This window comes from Artibeus jamaicensis, unplaced genomic scaffold (assembly GCF_021234435.1).
Source record: "Artibeus jamaicensis isolate MK-2021 breed Jamaican fruit bat unplaced genomic scaffold, CSHL_Jam_final contig_793, whole genome shotgun sequence".
NCBI classification, from domain to species: Eukaryota; Metazoa; Chordata; class Mammalia; order Chiroptera; family Phyllostomidae; genus Artibeus; species Artibeus jamaicensis.
Genome location: NW_026521975.1, coordinates 287,385 through 305,937, shown reverse-complemented (window position 1 = coordinate 305,937; position 18,553 = coordinate 287,385). Strand labels below are relative to the sequence as shown.

The window sequence follows — 18,553 nt, the reverse complement described above, 5'->3', positions numbered from 1 at the left end:
AACATATATAAATACACATAGATACCTACACAGAATACTTCTATATAAATATCTAAAAAAAATGACAACAGTGGTTTGCTTCTAGGGAAGAAAACTGTATAAATGATGGAGGGGGGAAAGGTCTCTTTCTTCTCACTGTTTACCCTGTTTTACCTTTTAAATTTGGTACATTACATACACCAGAATTTGATTGGGATTTCATTGAATTTAGAGATTAATTTGGAAACAAAAAAATTAACATTTTTACATTATTGAAGTCTTTCCATCCAGACATACACATCCTTCCAGTCCAGTTTTCTTTTGTATGGTCTATGGTATTATTTTACAATTTCCTTCAATATAAGCCTTGCATACTTGTTATAGTTACTTCTGTTTCTTACAATAGTAAAACTCCTATTTCTTGCAATAGTAAAATTAATTTACCCCTTACATTAAAAATATTTACACAGCAAATAAACACTATAGTGTATAAAAGTACTTTAAAAATGTATTATATATTCATATAAAGACATGTAAGAATTGATATATAACAAACATTTACAGTTTGACTTTAAAAAAAAAAAAAAAACGCAAATTAAATTGATTATCTGCTAATATCCAGTACTGGCAAGATTGTGGAGAAATAGTGGAAATGCAGTCATCATAGCGGGCCAGTGGAAGACAATTTTGCAGTACCTACTAAAATGTAAAATAATGTACATAAACTCTGATTCAGTAATTCCTATTATTAGAATCACATGTAAAGAAAACAGACAAGAACCCCAAAAAACTTCTACACAATATATTACGAGCAGCATTATCTATAACAAAAAATTGAAAAATTAAAAATTGTTGAACTAAATGTCCATCAACAAAATATCTTAAACTGTGTTATATCCATGTCATGAAATATCACATAACAGTTTAAAAAAAGGTAGTAGATCTTTTTATACAAACTCATAAAAATATCTAAGACATACAGCTAGGAGAAAAAAGCAAATTGCATGCTCTGGCCAGTGTGGCTCGGTTGGTTGGGCCAAAAAGAAAAAGGTTGTTGTTTTCATTCCCTGTCAAGGCACATGCCTAGATTGCAGGTTTGGTCCCAAGAAGGTGTGTATGAGAGGTAACCGACTGATGTTTCTCTCTCACATCAATGTTTCCCTCCCTCTCTTCCTCCCTTCCTTACCTTCTCCCTAAAAATAAGAAAATCTAAAAAAAAAAAAGCAAGTTGCCAAAAAGTATGTCTTGTATACATGTTTTTAAAATGCACAACAAATTTACTGTTTAATTCGTATGGGTACATGATAGTACATGCACAAAAAAGGATTTGCAGCAAAGCATGCTAAATTGGTAATACCACTAATTTCTGGTGAAGTGAGAAAAAGGACCAGGGGACCAATGACAGATGACATAACAGATTAGGCCTTCATTGTTGCTTACAGTCTAATAACAAAATTTTCTTAACATATTTTTATAAGATGTTTAAAACAATTATTACTCTGGCTTTAGAAGCTAATAGGAATGACTTGATTAATTTACTAAAAATCCATTTAAGGATTATAATAGAATCTATAAACAAAAATCCCTTTTGATGTAATAAATAAATGAATAAATCAATTCATTCATTCAGGTTATCTCTAGGGTGTAGAATTTCTAGGGGGTAAGAACAATCTCTCCTTGCTCATAGGACCAAAATTTAACTGCAAGGTACTTTCAAGTAATTTTAACCATCTTTGGGGATCCCATCCATTCCCACAACTTTAAATACCTCCATACCCTAGACTCCTTAATTTACCTTAATCAAGATGTTTAAAAGCCCCCAATCTACCTATTCTAAGTCATTTTAACTTGCTTTCACATTGTACCTGCCTGCATCTTCTCCAGTCTTTGCCTTTTGGGAAGTTATGTATCTAACTACTCATAGAAATCTGGAATTCCTTCTCAATCTCTATCCCTCTCTTCACTCACAACAATGCTATCTATCCCCAGGACCTATTCCTTAGAAAATAAATCTTGAAATTGTGCTCTGGCTGGTGTGACTCAGTGGATTGAGCCCTGGACTGCAAAACAAACGGTTACCTTGCCTGTTCAATTCCCAGCCAGGGCACATACCTGGATTGCTGTCTGGGTCCCCCGGCTGGGGACATGCAAGAGTTGGCCAATCAATGTTTCCCTGCCTCTTTCTCCTTCCCTTTCCCCTCTCTAAAAAAAGTAAAATCTTGTTTAAAAAATCTTGAACTGTCCACTTTTATCTCTTCTAATACTCCTTTAGCTCTAGAAGATAACCATCATTTTTCTGTTTTCAGATGACTTTTTTAAGATCCCCAATCACTTCTTACATGGCTTTCCAGTGTATTTAGGACAAAACATGAGATTCTTTCCCTGATCTGTAAGATTCCTGGCTGATGTGACTAACCCCTGACTGCATGCTAAACTCGATTTCAGCACCACTCTTCCCCACACTGCTCATTAAGCTTCTGCATTTAGCAGAAGCCTTCGTTTAGTTCGTGAAGGATCCAAGATCCTCCTTACCTCAGAAGGCCTTTGCACATATTCTTTCTCTGCCTAAAATGTACCAAATGTTCCCTTCTGAACTCCTTCCCAGTCTCAGCCTGTTTTTTTTTATTTTTATTTTTTTATCCTCACCCAAGAAAAGAGAGAGGAACATCAATGAGAGCAAAACATCAATCCACTGCCTTTGTACACACCCAGTGGAAACCCGTGCTAGGATGGGGATCCATGGTAGACAGGGGGAAGGGTGGGAGTCATATGCACTCACACCCAGACCAGGAATAAACCAGCAACCTAGGTATTTGCCCTAACCAGGAACAGAACACACAACTCTTCAGTAACATGATGACACTCCAACCACTCAGGCACGCCTACCAAGGCCTTAGTCTCAGCCTGCAAGTCACTTCCTCAAGATCCCTCCCTCTCAAGCACTTCACTAACCCCTGTGGTCTACATCAGATCATTCTTGCTATACACTCACATCATCACTCACACCTTCTCAGCTGTACTCACACAATTTTCAATTATACCTGTAGCAGCTGTAATCTGTATCACCCATCAGTCCATGAGCACAAAGACCAAGGTTCTTATTGCCTATCACTATGTCCCCTGAACACAGTGCCCGGCCAACAAATGTTCACTAAATATTTTTACCTAATAAAAGGAAATAAATTACTTCTCTGGATTGGTTGTTTGTTTTTGCTGCTAACACCTCCACTATGCCCCCACAAATGAATTTTAACTATACCCCTCGTTTCCTTCCTGAGAGCCAAAGGACGATACCTTCACAGGGACAATCCCTGTCGGGAAACCGGTTTCGCCATTATAAGACAGAAAATGATGAAAATTTCCTCAAAACATAAAACAAGAAAAATATCTTTGCTCTGTCTTCGGTTATGATTTTTTTATTACTTCCATATTCGATCTCCATGGTTAGTAATGTAGCCTTTCTAATAAAAGGTTTTCACACCTTATCCCTCTTTAACCCTTAACCAAAGCAGCTAAAGGAACCCAACTTCTTTCTCCATAGTTTAAAAACTAGGAGAGCACTAGAGAACCTGAACCACATATATTCATTAGAAAACAAACACTTATTTACTCTTATGATACTTGATATTCCAAACTTATGAATTGTTTAGTGACTGTTTTTAATTCCAAATTCTCCCTAGAGTTTAAAGATGATGATATAGAGGACTTTAAAAAAAGTACTAGCAACCTTCTTTAGGTCAATTTAAAAGTTCCATGATTAAGACCTTGCCTCACCTAGAAAACTTCTGACCAAGATGGAGGCAAAGGCAACCAAAAGAAGGACAACAACAAATTTAAAAACAAAAAACAACCAGAACTGACAGAAAATTGAACTGCATGGAAGTCCAACATCCAAGGAGTTAAAGAAGAAACATTCACCAAGACTGGTAGGAGGGGTAGAGACGGGCAACCAGGCAGAGAGGACTCAAGGCAAGGTGGTGGCAGGAGGACTAGGACTAGCAAGGCAGTGCTAGCGGACCCAGTGGTCTTATGTTCGCATGCACATAAACCAGGAGAACAACTGGGAAGCAAGACAGACCTCGAAAACCAGGGTTCCAGTACAGGGAAATGAAGCCTCAAAACCTCTGACTGAAAATACCTGTGGGGGTTGAGGCAGCGGGAGAACTCCCAACCTCACAGAAGAATTCATTGGAGAGACCCACAGGGTCCTGGAATGTACACAAACTTACCCACCTGGGAATCAGCAATAGAAGGGCCCAATTTGATTTTAGGTTGTGGGGTAAGTGACTGAAAACCGTTAGAGAACGGAGTAAGTGGCACTGTTCCCTCAAACCCCTCCCCCACAGACAGTGTCACAGTGCACCCACATGAGTTGCCCTGCCCTGGTGAATACCTAAAGCTCCACCCCTTACTATGTAACAGGTGCATCAAGACAAAAAAAATGGCCCAAATGAAAGAACACATCAAAGCTCCAGAAAAAATACAATTAAGAGACAAAGAGATAGCCAACCTATCAGAGGTGCCGTTCAAAACACTGGTAATGAGGACGCTCACAGAAGTGGTTGAATATGGTCACAAATTAGAGGGAAAAATGAAGGATATGCTATGTAAAATAAAGGAAAATATACAGGGAACCAAGAGCGACAGGAAGAAAACCCGAACTCAAATCAATGACTTGGAGCAGAAGGAAGAAAGACACATTCAACTACAACAGAATGAAGAAACAAGAATTCAAAAAAATGAGGAGACTCAGGAACCTCCAGGATATCTTTGAACATTCCAACATCCAAACCACAGGGGTACCAGAAGGACAATAAGAAGAGCAAGAAACTACAAACTTACTTGAACAAATCACGAAGGAGAATTTCCCCAATCTGGCAAAGAAAATAAGACTTCCAGGAAGTCCAGGAAACTCAGTGTCCCAAAGAAGTTGGACTCAAGGAGAACCACACCAAGGCACATCAAAATTAATTACCCAAAATTAAAAAGGAGAGAATCTTAAAAGCAACAAGAGAAAAGAGACAGTTACCTACAAAGGAGTGCCTATAAGACTGTCAGTTGATTTCTCAAAAGAAACTTTGCAGGCAAGAGGGGCTGAAAAGAAGTATTCCAAGTCATGAAAGGCAAGGACCTACATCCAAGATTACTCTATCCAGCAAAGCTATCTTTTAGGATGGAAGGGCAGATGAAGTGCTTCCCAGATAAGGTCAAGTTCAAGGAGTTCATGATCACCAAGCCCTTATTATATGAAATGTTAAAGGAACTTATCTAAGGCAAAGAAGATAAAAAAACATGAACACTAAAATGACAATAAACTCACTTTATTAACAACCAAACCTAAAACAAAAACAAAAACTAAGCAAAGAACTAGAACAGGAACAGAATCACAGAGATGAAGATCACATGGAGGGGGTCATCAGCAAGGGAGTGGGAGGGGGAGAGAGGTGAAAAAGGTACAAAGAATAAGCAGCATAAATGGCAGGTGGAAAATAGACAGGTGGAGGATAAGAATAGTATAGGATATGTAGAAGCCAAAGAACTTATATGTAGGACCCATGGACATGAACTAAATGGGGGGGGGGGGAATGCGAGTAGGAGGGGGTGTGCAGGGCAGAGGGCAATAAAGGGGTGAAAATGTGACAACCATAACAGCATAATCAATAATTTTTTTTTTAAACTTTACCTCACCTAAAGAAACAGCAGTACCTGCATCAATAAGCCAGTGGGCCCTTGCCAAGTGGTTCCATTTGTTGGAGTATCATTCTACACACCAAAACATGGCAGGTTCAATTCCCAATATGGCATATACCTAGGCTGCAGGTTTGATCCCCTACTGGGACACACACAAGAGGCAACCAATCTATGTTTCTCTCTCACATCAATGTTTCTCTTGCCTCACCACTTCTCTCTTAAAAAAAGAATCCTCACAAACATATCCTCAGGTAAGGATTAAAGAAACAAAAATAAGGCAATGGGACCACAAATTCAAAAAAGCTGAACTTCAGGTACTATAAGGGCTACTTCTCCAAGTAGTCCTATTACTAAATAAAATTTTATTGGATGTAGTAATAGATTATTACTAAATAAAAACGTATGACCTCCATTTCATAAGACCCAAATCTCATGACAATTCTTATCAGCATTCTTTCCCAGAGACATGTTCTTTAGATGTTCACTTATTGGTCTTAAAATTCAAAAAGACAGAAAAAGAACATGGACTATACACCAAAGAAAATTCTTGGGTGTTTTGTCCCGTTAGGAGACAAACTTCTCAAAGTAAATAGTCAATCCTACCTATCAGTTACAACTCAATATAGTTTTTTTTAATTATCTAGTAAGTATTACAAGCTCTGAAGCAAAGGTCCTCATTAAGTCTTACTTCATTTCTCTCCTTTATTCACTCCTCATAACTTGAGCTCTACTTTTGTCTCTCAATTCCATCATTCATCTAATACAATAATAACAATTACCACTTATATAAAGACATACCAGTACCTGGTACCACACTCATCAAAACTACCATTATTAATATACAGGCCCTGGCTGGTGTAGCTCAGTGGATTGAGCGCGGGCCTGTGAACCAGACAGTCGCGGTTCGATTCCCAGTCAGGGCACATGCCTGGGTTGCAGGCCAGTTCCCAGCAGGGGACGCACAAAAGGCAACAATACATTGATGTTTCTCTCCCTCACTCCTTCCCTTCCCCTCTAAAGATAAATAAATTTAAAAAAAAAAAACTACCTTAATATACAGATATCTTAAATACATGAGGACCACCCAAAAAAGTTCTATAAAAAATTGTGTATTTGTTCTTACATGTATAAACTTCAATCACCTTCAAAGTACTCTCCATTTGATACAATACATGTATTGTTTTTTCCACTGCTCAAAACAATTCTTGAACTCGATTTTGATGTCTTTTAGTGCTTCTGCCATTTTTTGTTTCATCTCTTCCATATCAGCAAAACATTTCCCCTTAATGACTCTTTTAAGAAGGGGGAGAGAGACAGAAAAAAGGGCACTCTGGGCAAGATTCGGTGAATAGGGAGTGTTGGACAGGGGACATGCATTTTTGTCAAACACTCCTGAACATTCAGTGTGATATGGGGAGGTATGCTCGTAAATCACCCATCATGAAATAGGCAAATGGGTTGAAAGAGTCTTCAAAAAAAAAGTCACTGAAACTGAACGCAGCCTCTCACAACAATGACAACTGGTACACCGATACAGATGGGTTCCTAGAACACTCACCTAGGAGGGAAGCCTGTGCTATAAGGGGCCCACCCTCCAGAGGACAATTCTTATTTATGGGTTCCCCCCCTCGTATTATGACCCCATTTTGCAGATGGTAAACTATTCTGTTATCAGATAACTTTCCTGTGGCATACAATGGGCAAAACCAGAGTTTATACCTAAAGTCCACATAGCTTTCATTGTACCACATTATCCCTCAATCATATAGAACCAAGGTTGTGAACTAGTCTGATACACTGACCACTAGAATTCAAACAATCAGCTGCATGTTTTTACAACACATAAGGATAGGCAAGGGATTATAAGAATATCACACCTGCATCAAAAATGTCAATAGTTAACTAGTATAAAGGACACATGGACAACAACTAAGGGGGGTGGAAATGGGAGGGGGGTGGAAATGGGAGGGAGGTGGGGAGCACTGGGGGGAGGGCTGGGATGGGAGTAATAATTGTAAACTGTACTTGAACAATAATTAAATTTTTAAAAATTTTTAAATGTCAACTGTTGATAATAGTCTATATGCAAGAACAAATCCTAAGAATATATTTTAAAATGCAAAGATTGGTCTCAAAACAAATGGATTATGGGAATCTTTCATTTATCACCTTATATATTTTTATACTACTTGAAGATTTCAAGTAGTAAAGAATATTTTTGGTTATTTTTATAACCAAAATATTCTTCAGAACTCTCCTGATATGCATACTATTTCTGTACATTGTCTATTGTTTATATATATTCATTTCCAGATTCTCTTCCCTAAACTGAACACAGAAAACACACCTAAAAACATAGCACATTTCCTAATTGATTTCTTCTTTTGAACGTCCAGACTAGTTTGTATTTTGTTTCATAAGCCAAAAGGAATCCCTCCTCAAGTTTCTGCAAAGTGACTGATCCAATCATTTCAGGCTGGGCTTTTGAAAAAATTGATCTGGCAGTAGACTGAAATAAGGAACAGGGAGCAAGTATCCTGTAAATACACATAATGCCCTATTTATAACACAATGAACTATGGTTCAAGTACAAAACAGGAGATAGCTAAATATCTTGAGAAATAAGGACAATTAAATGTCTCAGCATTTTGGGGAAGTGAAGAAGGTAAGAAATGTAAGAATAAAACCATATTAAGTTCAAGGTCCCAGGAGTCAAAGAGAGTTTCAAAGAATATAATAAATTTCAAGTGTTACAGAATACCAAAAAAAGAGGCACTTGAAGATTTGACAAGAAGTCACTAGCAAACTCAAAAGAGCACATCTGGCATATTGTTTAGAGTACAAGTCAGTGAACTTCTTTTGAAAAGCCTGGGGAAAGGAAAAGGTTTGGCAGTTTGGAAAAGGTGCTTAGATTCTGAAGGATAGGGCACTTCAGCCCACTTTTAGGCGAATAAGGTAGCTAATAAGAGAAGCTGGTAAAGAGGAAGACATAATCCTCCTCTTTACTCTCAGATGAGTATTCAGTGAGTTTAATGTATTAATGGTAGCAACAAATTCATGTTTGGTCCATACGGATAATTGTAGCTGCTGCTAACTGAGCAACTACCACTGGCCAGTCACATAGCCTATAATACTATTAATCCTTACCTCATAAGCAATCTTAGGAGAGCAGGCATTAATTACTATACTCATTTGTCAAAATAAGTAAAATAAGGCTCAGAGGTGAAATGACTTACCACAGATCACCAACTTGTAAATAGTAAAGCAAAATTACGTTTTAACAGTTTTAATGAGGCATAATTTGCATACAATAAAATTTACTTATTTTACGTGAAATCTTTGATAAATTTTAGTAAATATATGTATTTGTATAGTTATTACCACAATATCATTTTAGAACATTTTCATCATCCCAAAGTTCCTTTGTAGGCAAAACAGATTTGAACCCCAACCAGACTCCCAAAGTCATGTCATACTGCAAATCCCCTGTAACACTCAAGTAACAAAATTTTATTTCGGCAGAAGAGCTGCAGAGTTAAGTTCCACTAGATCCCTTTCCATATGAAGTCCCAATATACCATTAGAACCACACCCACATGGCATCTTTGACCAAATTTAAGTTTATTAAAATTTCATATGCCTCAAATAAGCACAGAAAAATTAGACTTAGAACACAGGACACTATTCCAGATACTGTGTTGTATTTTTTTTAATGCAAAAGGAGTTAGGAAGATTGGATGAAAACAGCTCGGCAAGGACATCAAGGATGAAAATATGATATACAAGTGAAATGAACAGGAAATAACAGAAGTCAGGAATTTGTCTCAAGGAAGACAAAGACTAATTCGAACAGAAGCTTCTCTTTGATGAATAATGCAAAAACAATGTTTGGAGATACAGATGTGATGATTTATCAGGCAGGCATTAAACTTATTTAATTAAGAAACAGGACTAGAGACTGAACTGGCATAGCTCAGTGGGTTGCACGTCCTGCTGCAAACCAAAAGAACCTGAACTGCAGGGCAGGTGGCCAGGTTGGGGCCAGTGAGAGGCAACCAATAGATGTTTCTCTTGCACATCAATGTGTCTCCCTCTCTTTCTCCTCTCCTTCCCTTCTTTCTAAATTTAAAGTTAAAAAAATAGGAATATACAATATTAAAGACAAAAATCAACATAGAAAGTGAGACAATATTCACTGTAATAACAGATGCAAAGCTAAGACAATTTCATAATAATGATATAAAGTAACTAATTAAAACAAGGAGCCCTGGCTTGTGTGGGTCAGTGGGTTAAGCACTGGCCTGCAAACTCAATTCTTGGTCAGGGCACATGCCTGAATTTCAGACAGGTCCCTGGTTGTGGGAATGCAAGAGGCAATGGGCAGATTTTTCTCTCCCTGTCCTTCTCCCTCCCTTACTCTCTCTCTAAAAATAAATGAATTAAAAGCTTTTAAAAGAAAAAAGAAAACAAGGACCAAACTTCCAATACTTCAAAACAAACAAACATAGAACCATGAACATATAAGAATTCTGAAATCATTTTAGGTATAGAAATAAAACACACTAAAATAATTTAAAATAAAATATGACACCCTGGCTGGTGTAGCTCAGTGGATTGAGCATGGGCCTGTGAACCAAAGAGTTGCCAGTTCAATTCCCAGTCAAGGCACATGTCTGGGTTGCAGGCCAGGTCCCCAGTTAGAAACGCACTGATGTTTCTTTCCCTCTCTTTCTCCTTCCTTTCCCCTCTCTCTATAATTAAATAAAATTATTTTTAAAATAAATAAAAATAAAATATTACAAGCTTCAAAGAAAAAATACAAATACAAATGTAAAACCAAAAGGTATAATATGCCCTGGGTGGTATAGCTCAGTGAATTGAGCGCAGGCCTGCGAACCAGAGGATAGAGATTTGATTCCCAGTCAGGGCACATGCCTGGTTTGCAGGTCAGTTCCCAGCAAGAGACACACGAGAGGCAAACATACATTGATATTTCTCTCCCTCTCTCTTTCCCTTCTCCTCTAAAGATAAATTTTTTTTTTAAAGTATAATAGGACATCAGGTCAAGACAACGGCATAGTTAAACATGGCTCAACTCCTTGCACAACCTCATGTAAATTACAACTAAAATACAAAACCACCATGAAGCAGAACCATCAGAAACAGAGTTGAATGGAAGACTGACAATTAAAAAATTAAATAAACCACATCTATCCAGACTGGTAGGAAGGGCGCAGACATGGATCAGGCTGGTCCCACATCCACGTGTAGTGGATAAAACTTCATGAGGGACATCTCGGGAGTGAGGTCTGGGACCTTCTCAACCCAGGCCCCCCAGCCAAGGGTTCCAACTAGTGGGAACATAAGTCTCTACAACTTACAGTTGCAAAAACCAGCAGGAATTGAGTAGGTGGAAGAAATTTCTGGAGTCCCAAACAGTTCCCCCTAAAAAAACCACACCTGTACTCACTCAGATTCACTCCCTCTGAGATACAGCACTGAAGTGGCAGCTTAAAAGGCACCAGTGGCATAGGGGAAGGAACTGAAGTGTCTGGCATCAAGGCAGAAGCTGCAGGACAGTTTTCTCTCCAACAGAAAGATGGGCCAAGACCAATGTCTTATTTGAGCCCTCCCCCCACAGTGCCACAGTGCCACAGAACCAGCAGGTTGGTGCCATATCTGAGTAACTGTTAAGTTTCCATGTGAATGCCTTGGTCTTGGTTCAAGCTTCACAACTTCCTAAATCCTACCAAATCAAGCGGTAGCTGGCCTCATGGAGCCCCCAGCTCTACCCAATATCTCTTGCTAAGGGGCACCGGGCCCAGTACTAGCAGGAATCAGTCTAGATTCACTGAGTGGGGGTACTAGGTAGAAGGGGTAAAGGAAAATACTGAAACTGTAATAACATAAATAAAATATAATTTTTTTAAAATGATATAATAAAAATTTCATTTAATCTAAATTTTCATTGTCACTCTAACATTTTTTTAATTCTATAGAACCGAATGCACAATTCACTAATATGATAATCACGGGACCTAACCAATAACTTAAAATTCCAAATTAGGGTTCTGGAGTGTAGCATTCAAAGTCTACATGAAATGCTCATCCGAGTATACAGCCAAAGAAACTGCTGAACAACTATTAACAGAAAACATTTTCTAAGTATGACTCCATGATATACAGATGTTACAATACATAATTTCAAGAATAAATGACTTCTGCACTGCCCTGACTAATTAGCTTAACTATTCTCAGCCTGACCCAGCTCAATAGTCCAAGAAATCTCCTCCTAGGCCTCTTTGAAATGAATGATTTATAAAATTGTTCCAGCATTACAAGAGAAGATTTTTTAATTGTAAGTTAGAAAACCATGATTTCAGTTCCAAATGCTATAGAAATAAATCCATACAAGGTATGCAGGTAATTACAGCAAAAGTAATATAAACATGGCATTGTTATAAAGTAAAAAACCAATAATTTGTCCCACTAAATTAGTCACATTTTATGAACTGTCTTCTGTCTGAAACCTCTAACCATGCTTCCCAATTTTACTTGAAATAGCAATTTAAGTATTTTTCCTATCCAATCTAAATTATTTACTTATTTATTTTTTAAGGTTTTATTTATTCATTTTTAGAGAAAGGGGAAGGGAGTGAGAAAGAGGGAGAGAACTATCAGTGTGTGGTTTCCTCTCACATGGCCCCCACTAGAGACCTGGCCCACAACTAAGGCATGTGCCCTGACCAGGAATAGAACCAGCGACCCTTTGGTTCACAGCCCATGCTCAATCCACTGAGCTACACCAGCCAGGGCTCAATCTAAATTATTTAAATGTAAGTCTACTGCAAGAATTATGAGATCTTTCACAATTTTTTTAATTTGAGATTGCAACAATTAATCCTATTCCTAGTAAATTTATCTTAAAATTACAGTTTAACATTAACTTTTTTAAAGATTGATTGATTGACTTATTTCGGATTGGACTGCTATCCTGTAAACCAAAGGGTCACCAGTTCGATTACCAATCAGGTCGTACTGTGGACCAGATCCCCCATAGGGGGCGCAGGTGAGGCAACCACACATTGATGTTTCTCTCTGCCTCCCTTCCTCTCTCTCCAGAAATATATTATTTTTTAATTTAAATCATACTAAAATGATTAATTTAAGGATAAAATGTTTTAAATATTTTAAAATTGATCTGTAACTGACATACAACATTGTATCAGTTTGAGATATATTTATTTCTTTAATCTTTAAACTTCAAATTCGCAAAAGCAAATTTGACTTCAAATTCACTACATACACTATTAAAGAAAAAAATCTAGAACCTCTGGAGAAGAAAGAGAAATCTGATCCTTGGCAGCCTATTGATATTAAAGGTGATGATTGAACCATGGCCAATGTGGCTCAGTTGGTTGGAGCATCATCCCAGAGACTGAAAGATTCCAGATTTTATTCCCAGTCAGGGCACATACCTAGTTTGTGAGTTCGATCCCTGGTTGGGGCACATACACAAGGCAACCAATCAATGTTTCTGTCTCACATTATCATTTGTCTCTCTTTCTTTCTCTATCTAAAAGCAATGAAAAAAATGTCTTTGGGTGAAGATTCAACAACAAAAAAAAACTTTAAAAAAAAAGAAAATGACTGAAATTCTCTCTAATTTGATAACTTCAACAAAAATAGACAAAAACAAAAAAAAAAATAGACAAAAACAAGATAACATAAAACAATGAAGTATTTAAACATGTCTTCTTAAACCAGATCAGTTAAATATTCATTATTTATCTGTCCTAATATCCAAAGTTTATTCTTAAATCATTTTTTATAATAACAAACATTAAAACTTACAGGACACTGATAAAATCATTAAAAATAAACCCCCAACAATTATACCCTTTTCCAAATCAAAAACCATGGATTTCCTTATATTTTATTACTTCTGCACTGACTGGTGTGGCTCAGTGGACTGAGTGCCAGCCCGCAAACCAAGGGGTCACAGGTTCATTTCCCAGTCAAGGCACAAGCCTGGGTTTTAGGCCAGATCACTGGTTGGGGGCATGTGAGAAGCAGCTATTTCTCTCTCTCACAGTGATGTTTCTCTCCATTTCCTTCCCTTCCCCTCTCTCTAAAAGTACAGCCTTTAAAAAAAATTGTATTACTTCTACTTTTCAATGGACTGCTATGAAGTTAAAATAAACAAATCCTAAACTAGCCATGTGATCAAGTAATTTTGCAATCCCCTGTATACATCTTTTAACTCTAAATTAACATTTTTAATGGTAAACAAAAATTTCTTCTAGACTTCCAAATACTTCAAGTGTTATTAAAACTTGGTATAAAAACTAATGTATTTTACAATATGCAATAAAATAACAAATATGCTGAAATGTGTTTTTAATCCAAATTTTACCTCACACTGAGCTGACCAACTTTAAAAAATTTTTTAATTATTGATTTTAGAGAGAAAGAAACATTGATTTATTATTCTACTCATTTATACATTCACTGGTTGATTCTTTTATGTGCCCTGACTGGGGACTGAACCTGCAACCTTGGCATATCTGGACAATGCTACCCAGCCAGGGGAAGATGACCAACACTCTTGCTACCAGTAAGTGTTTACTGCTGGTCTCAATAATTCTCTTCCCATCTCTATTTGAATAACAGGAATCTAAAATTACAAAGTGAGTTATTTAAAAAGAGGTTGCAAATGTAAAAATTTGCAACTCCAACTATGTAAAACAGAATTTTCTTGCTGGTATACAAACAAAATAAAAAATACAAATAAACTACAACTGTTACCTAGGGTCCCACAATTCAAAATTATGGATTTACCTAACAGCAGTTTTTCTCACTGACAACTTCACAGGCCTTTACATATTGCAGTTATGCATAAGAAGTTTAAGGTTTGCTTAGTTCAAAAGTCCTACAATTCTACAAAGCCAGTTCTATGCTCTGTTCAATTCTACAAAGCCAGTTCTATGCTCTGACAGAAATAGAAAATTAACCAACTAAAATTTTTTAAAATGGAAAATACATGGACTTGAAGCCATCTCTACCTGTTTCCTAACTGAAAATGCCCTGCATAAAATTACTGTTGAAGAATCCAATGGGTGTTTGGACTCACTGCATTCCCTAAAAAACACATGCAAGCTGAATATGCCAAGTCTTCTTATTACAAGCGTTATTCAGTATAATAATAATCCATGTTTAAAATGTTGTTACACGGAGCAGAGACAGATGCTAATGCCTGGAAAGAGAAAAAAAATACAAAACTTCTAATTATTCCACGCTTTTTGACAACAAAGAGCGAGCTCCAGAATTTCATACGTATTCCTTCCATTACAGTAACACTACAGTATCTGATTAAAGATAAAGATTCACTTTATCTCAAAGGCTAAATAAAGTATAATGAAACTTTTAAGACTATAAACACTTACACAGGTGATATGTCAAAAAACATCCATCAGCACCTGTGTGACATCTAAGTGATGTAAGACTATGTCATCAAATGAGGTACGAAAGTCCAGCCTAAGAGATTATATAAAACTATAACATGCTGAGGCCCTGGCTGGTGTGGCTCAGTGTACTGAGCACTGGCCTTCAAACCAAAAGGTTGCTGGTTTGATTCCCAGTGAGGACACATGCCTGCATTGCAGGCCAGGCCCCCAGTGGGGGGCATGCAAGAGGCAACCACACACTGATGTTTCTCTCCCTCTCTTTCTCCCTTCCCCTATATCTATAAATAAATAAGTAAATAAGCTTTTAAAGAAAAATAAAGAACATGGAAAAGTAGGAACCACCCAGTAACTTTCCCCCAACTTTTTAAAAGGACAGGTAAGAGAGGAATGTGATACATACTATTAAGAATGCTCTATGGTGTAGCTCAGTGGATTGAGCACAGGCCTATGAAGCAAAAGGTCACTGGTTCGATTCCCAGTCAGGGTACGTGCCTGGGCTGCAGGCCAGGACCCCAGTAGGGGACACATGTGAGGCAACCACACACTGATGTTTCTCTCCCACTCTTTTTCCTTCCCTTCCCTTCTCTCTAAAAATAAATAAAAATTTTAAAAGAATGCTCTAAAGAAAAACCCATAAGTATGTATTTTAACTGTCAACATATTTCATAAGTATATCTAATACCACCTAACTCATATTAAGTGCCCAATAAATAATAAACTTATTTAGTCAAAGTCAATTAAAAATTATCAGGTTTTCTTCATCTTGTCTGACACATTAAAACACCATTAACTGGCATTTTAAAATAATTTTTACTCCAAGCTAAATCATTAAGCAAAACAAGAATGACATTTGGTATTATTATTTTCCTCTACTAACTAGAAATACAAATAATACCTTTATCACTGGATTTTCATGAGTATTATATTACTCAATAGACATTAAAATTAGTTTGGACATGTGTACAAATTACAGTACGTAAATGATAAGTACATAGAAATTCAGTGTACTACTCTCACTCATAAATTTGAAAATTTCTAAATCAACTTTTTAACTTAGTTTACCATAGTGGTAGCATACAACTGGGGCTCAACACATGCTATTTTTATTATCCTACAGGCTACTTGCTAAGATTAAAGGAAATAATATATGAAAAAGTTGTGCACTGTGCCTAGAATGCTAATATATTTAATATGAGCTGTCACTTTTAAATCATCCTTTACAATCAGTATTCAGAAAATATTCACCAAGTAACTGTCCTTCGACCCTTTTGGGACTTAATAATTTAAGTATAAGCTACCATACTTATGACTCACTTCTCACAGAGATCTTCAAGTTACAGTATCAACTGTCAATGGACTCAAGAAATACCATGTGCCTATAGTGCAACTTTACTGACATTCTGTAACTAATGTCAAATGATTTAAGTTTTGTTTATGTTTATCTTACTGTAAAGAACATTATCAGACTGCCTTAAAATAAATTGAAAGCATTAAACAGTAATCAAATAACACACTTAAGAATGACTCAAGTGAAGACTACTGAGCACAGAAGATGGGCAACTAGAGTAACTGAAGCAGTGGGCTGGTGTGATCAGCATACTATCGATAGTTGGTGAACTGCGAGTACTAAAGGAGCGAACTTCATGCCTACACAGACATGAAAGAGATCTACAACTCATGAACACTAAGAGTCAAAATCTGAGTTTTTAAATAAGACACAAACAAAAAGTAAAATGGTTCTTTCAATTTTTCTGATAAATCCATTATCTATATCGTAAAGGAAGAAAAAAAGGTTAAAAATGGTTGCTCGCATAGCTTTTAAAACAAACTTCAGTTCCCACTGTGGAACTCTAGAGGGCACCAGAAATATGCCCTCGGTCCCTGCAACCCTCCTCTGAGTAACGTGAGCAGCTAGCTGCAGGACCAACGTCTGGTTGCCGAGGTTGGTGTTGCAGCAGCAGGAGAAGTATCCGCAGCGGTACAAATAGCAGTACCCACTCCCAGACGCCTCCCCAACCATTACCTAGGCTTCGCCCCGGTATGCTCCTCCCCCTCAAAATAACGGGGACAGACAGGTTCTAAGGCTGAACCCCGACAACCTGACAACTTCATCTAAGAACAACAAATCACGGGTAAGAGACTCACAATGAGGGTATTTTCCTTCTCTCTTTCTGTCAAAGATGCACCACACAGGGTTGAAGACGATTTCTGCTCCTGGGATAAGACGAAAAATGAGAAATGTATCAAGAACAACCTATCCAGGTGGGCCAACCAACCCTTCCCACCAAAAGGAAACAGATAAGGGAATAGAGGTCAAGGAGGTACGGCTCTTCTGTTATCACTGCCCAGCCCTACAATCCCTCAACAATCCCTCGTACGTAAAGCGAAACAAAACAACATAAAATAAGAATCTGGTACCAAATCTAAATGAAAGATAAAATCTGGAGGGAGCGGGCGGAGGGCATGCAACCTGCCCCAGGGAAGGGAACGGGGGAAGGGCAAACGTTGCCTCGACGCCAGCAAGGGAATGGGATTTTCTCCCAAATGGGCCCACTCGGAGACTCTCCCGTCACTCCAGGCACCGACTCTAAGGTAAGAGCAGTTCACATCGACGCTGGGCTTAAATCTCCGATATTTGCCCCACACGTTTGCCCTGGGCCCTAGACTCGCCCCCCCCCCCCGCTCCCTCCGCAGTCGGAGACCGGCTGCGCTGCCTCCCCGTCCGCCATTAGAGACCCAGCCAAACAATACGTGCGGAGCAAGGCCGCACAGTACCAGGGACGGGAGAGCGGAGAAGGGCCCGGCACAGACACTGACCCTCGCCCCCAAACTTGGGGGCCCCGGGTCCAGCGAGTCCCAGAAACCGAGGACCGGCCGCCCCTCCCCCACCGCCCCCCCCCCGGAGAAAAAGAAAAATGCCCAAGACCACCCTCCCGCTCCGGCGCCCCCCTCCCGGCGAGCTCACCCGGCCCTCCCGGCCTCGCACCCGCAGCCCTCAGGCCGCACGCGACGGCGCCGTGACATGAGCTAGCCCGGACCAGCCCCCGGGATCCGACGCGCAGGGGCGACGGCTACCGCGCCGCGGGGGTTAGTCCCGGGCCGGTGGGAGGCTCCGGAGGCCGCCCTCGCTCATCTCCGCCTCCCCGGCAGCCTCCGCCTCCCTAAGCTGAGCTGCACCCACCCACCCACCCCCACTGTCCGCCGGCCGCGACTGCGAAGGCCGCGGGGACGAGCCTCACCCGGTTCTGGCTGCGGCTCCGTGGAACGAACCTCCCCTCCCCCGACCCACCCCCTTTGGCGACGCGCACAACTCCGCTCGGTCCAGTGGCGGGTTTAGTGCAGTGAGCAGGAGCTGGAGCAGTAGCAGGAGCAGGAGGAGGAGGAGGAGGTGGCGGCGGAGGAGGCGGAGGCGGCGG

At 39.0% G+C, this 18,553-nt stretch overlaps 1 protein-coding gene across 2 annotated transcripts in view; it reads right to left on the bottom strand.

The window, feature by feature from the left end:
* The window catches only part of ZMYM2 (zinc finger MYM-type containing 2), a 114,215-nt gene extending 95,921 nt beyond the window's left edge, over window positions 1-18,294 (bottom strand). For both annotated transcript variants that reach the window (XM_053672834.1, XM_053672835.1), the window contains exons 1-4: window positions 18,103-18,294; window positions 17,283-17,351; window positions 14,736-14,926; window positions 13,149-13,246 (exon numbers count right to left, since the gene is read on the bottom strand). In XM_053672834.1, coding sequence (XP_053528809.1) covers window positions 13,149-13,183 — 35 coding nt within the window. In that variant the 5' untranslated portion in view covers window positions 13,184-13,246; window positions 14,736-14,926; window positions 17,283-17,351; window positions 18,103-18,294. The remainder of the gene's footprint in view (window positions 1-13,148; window positions 13,247-14,735; window positions 14,927-17,282; window positions 17,352-18,102) is intronic.
* Between the last annotated feature and the right edge of the window lie 259 nt (window positions 18,295-18,553).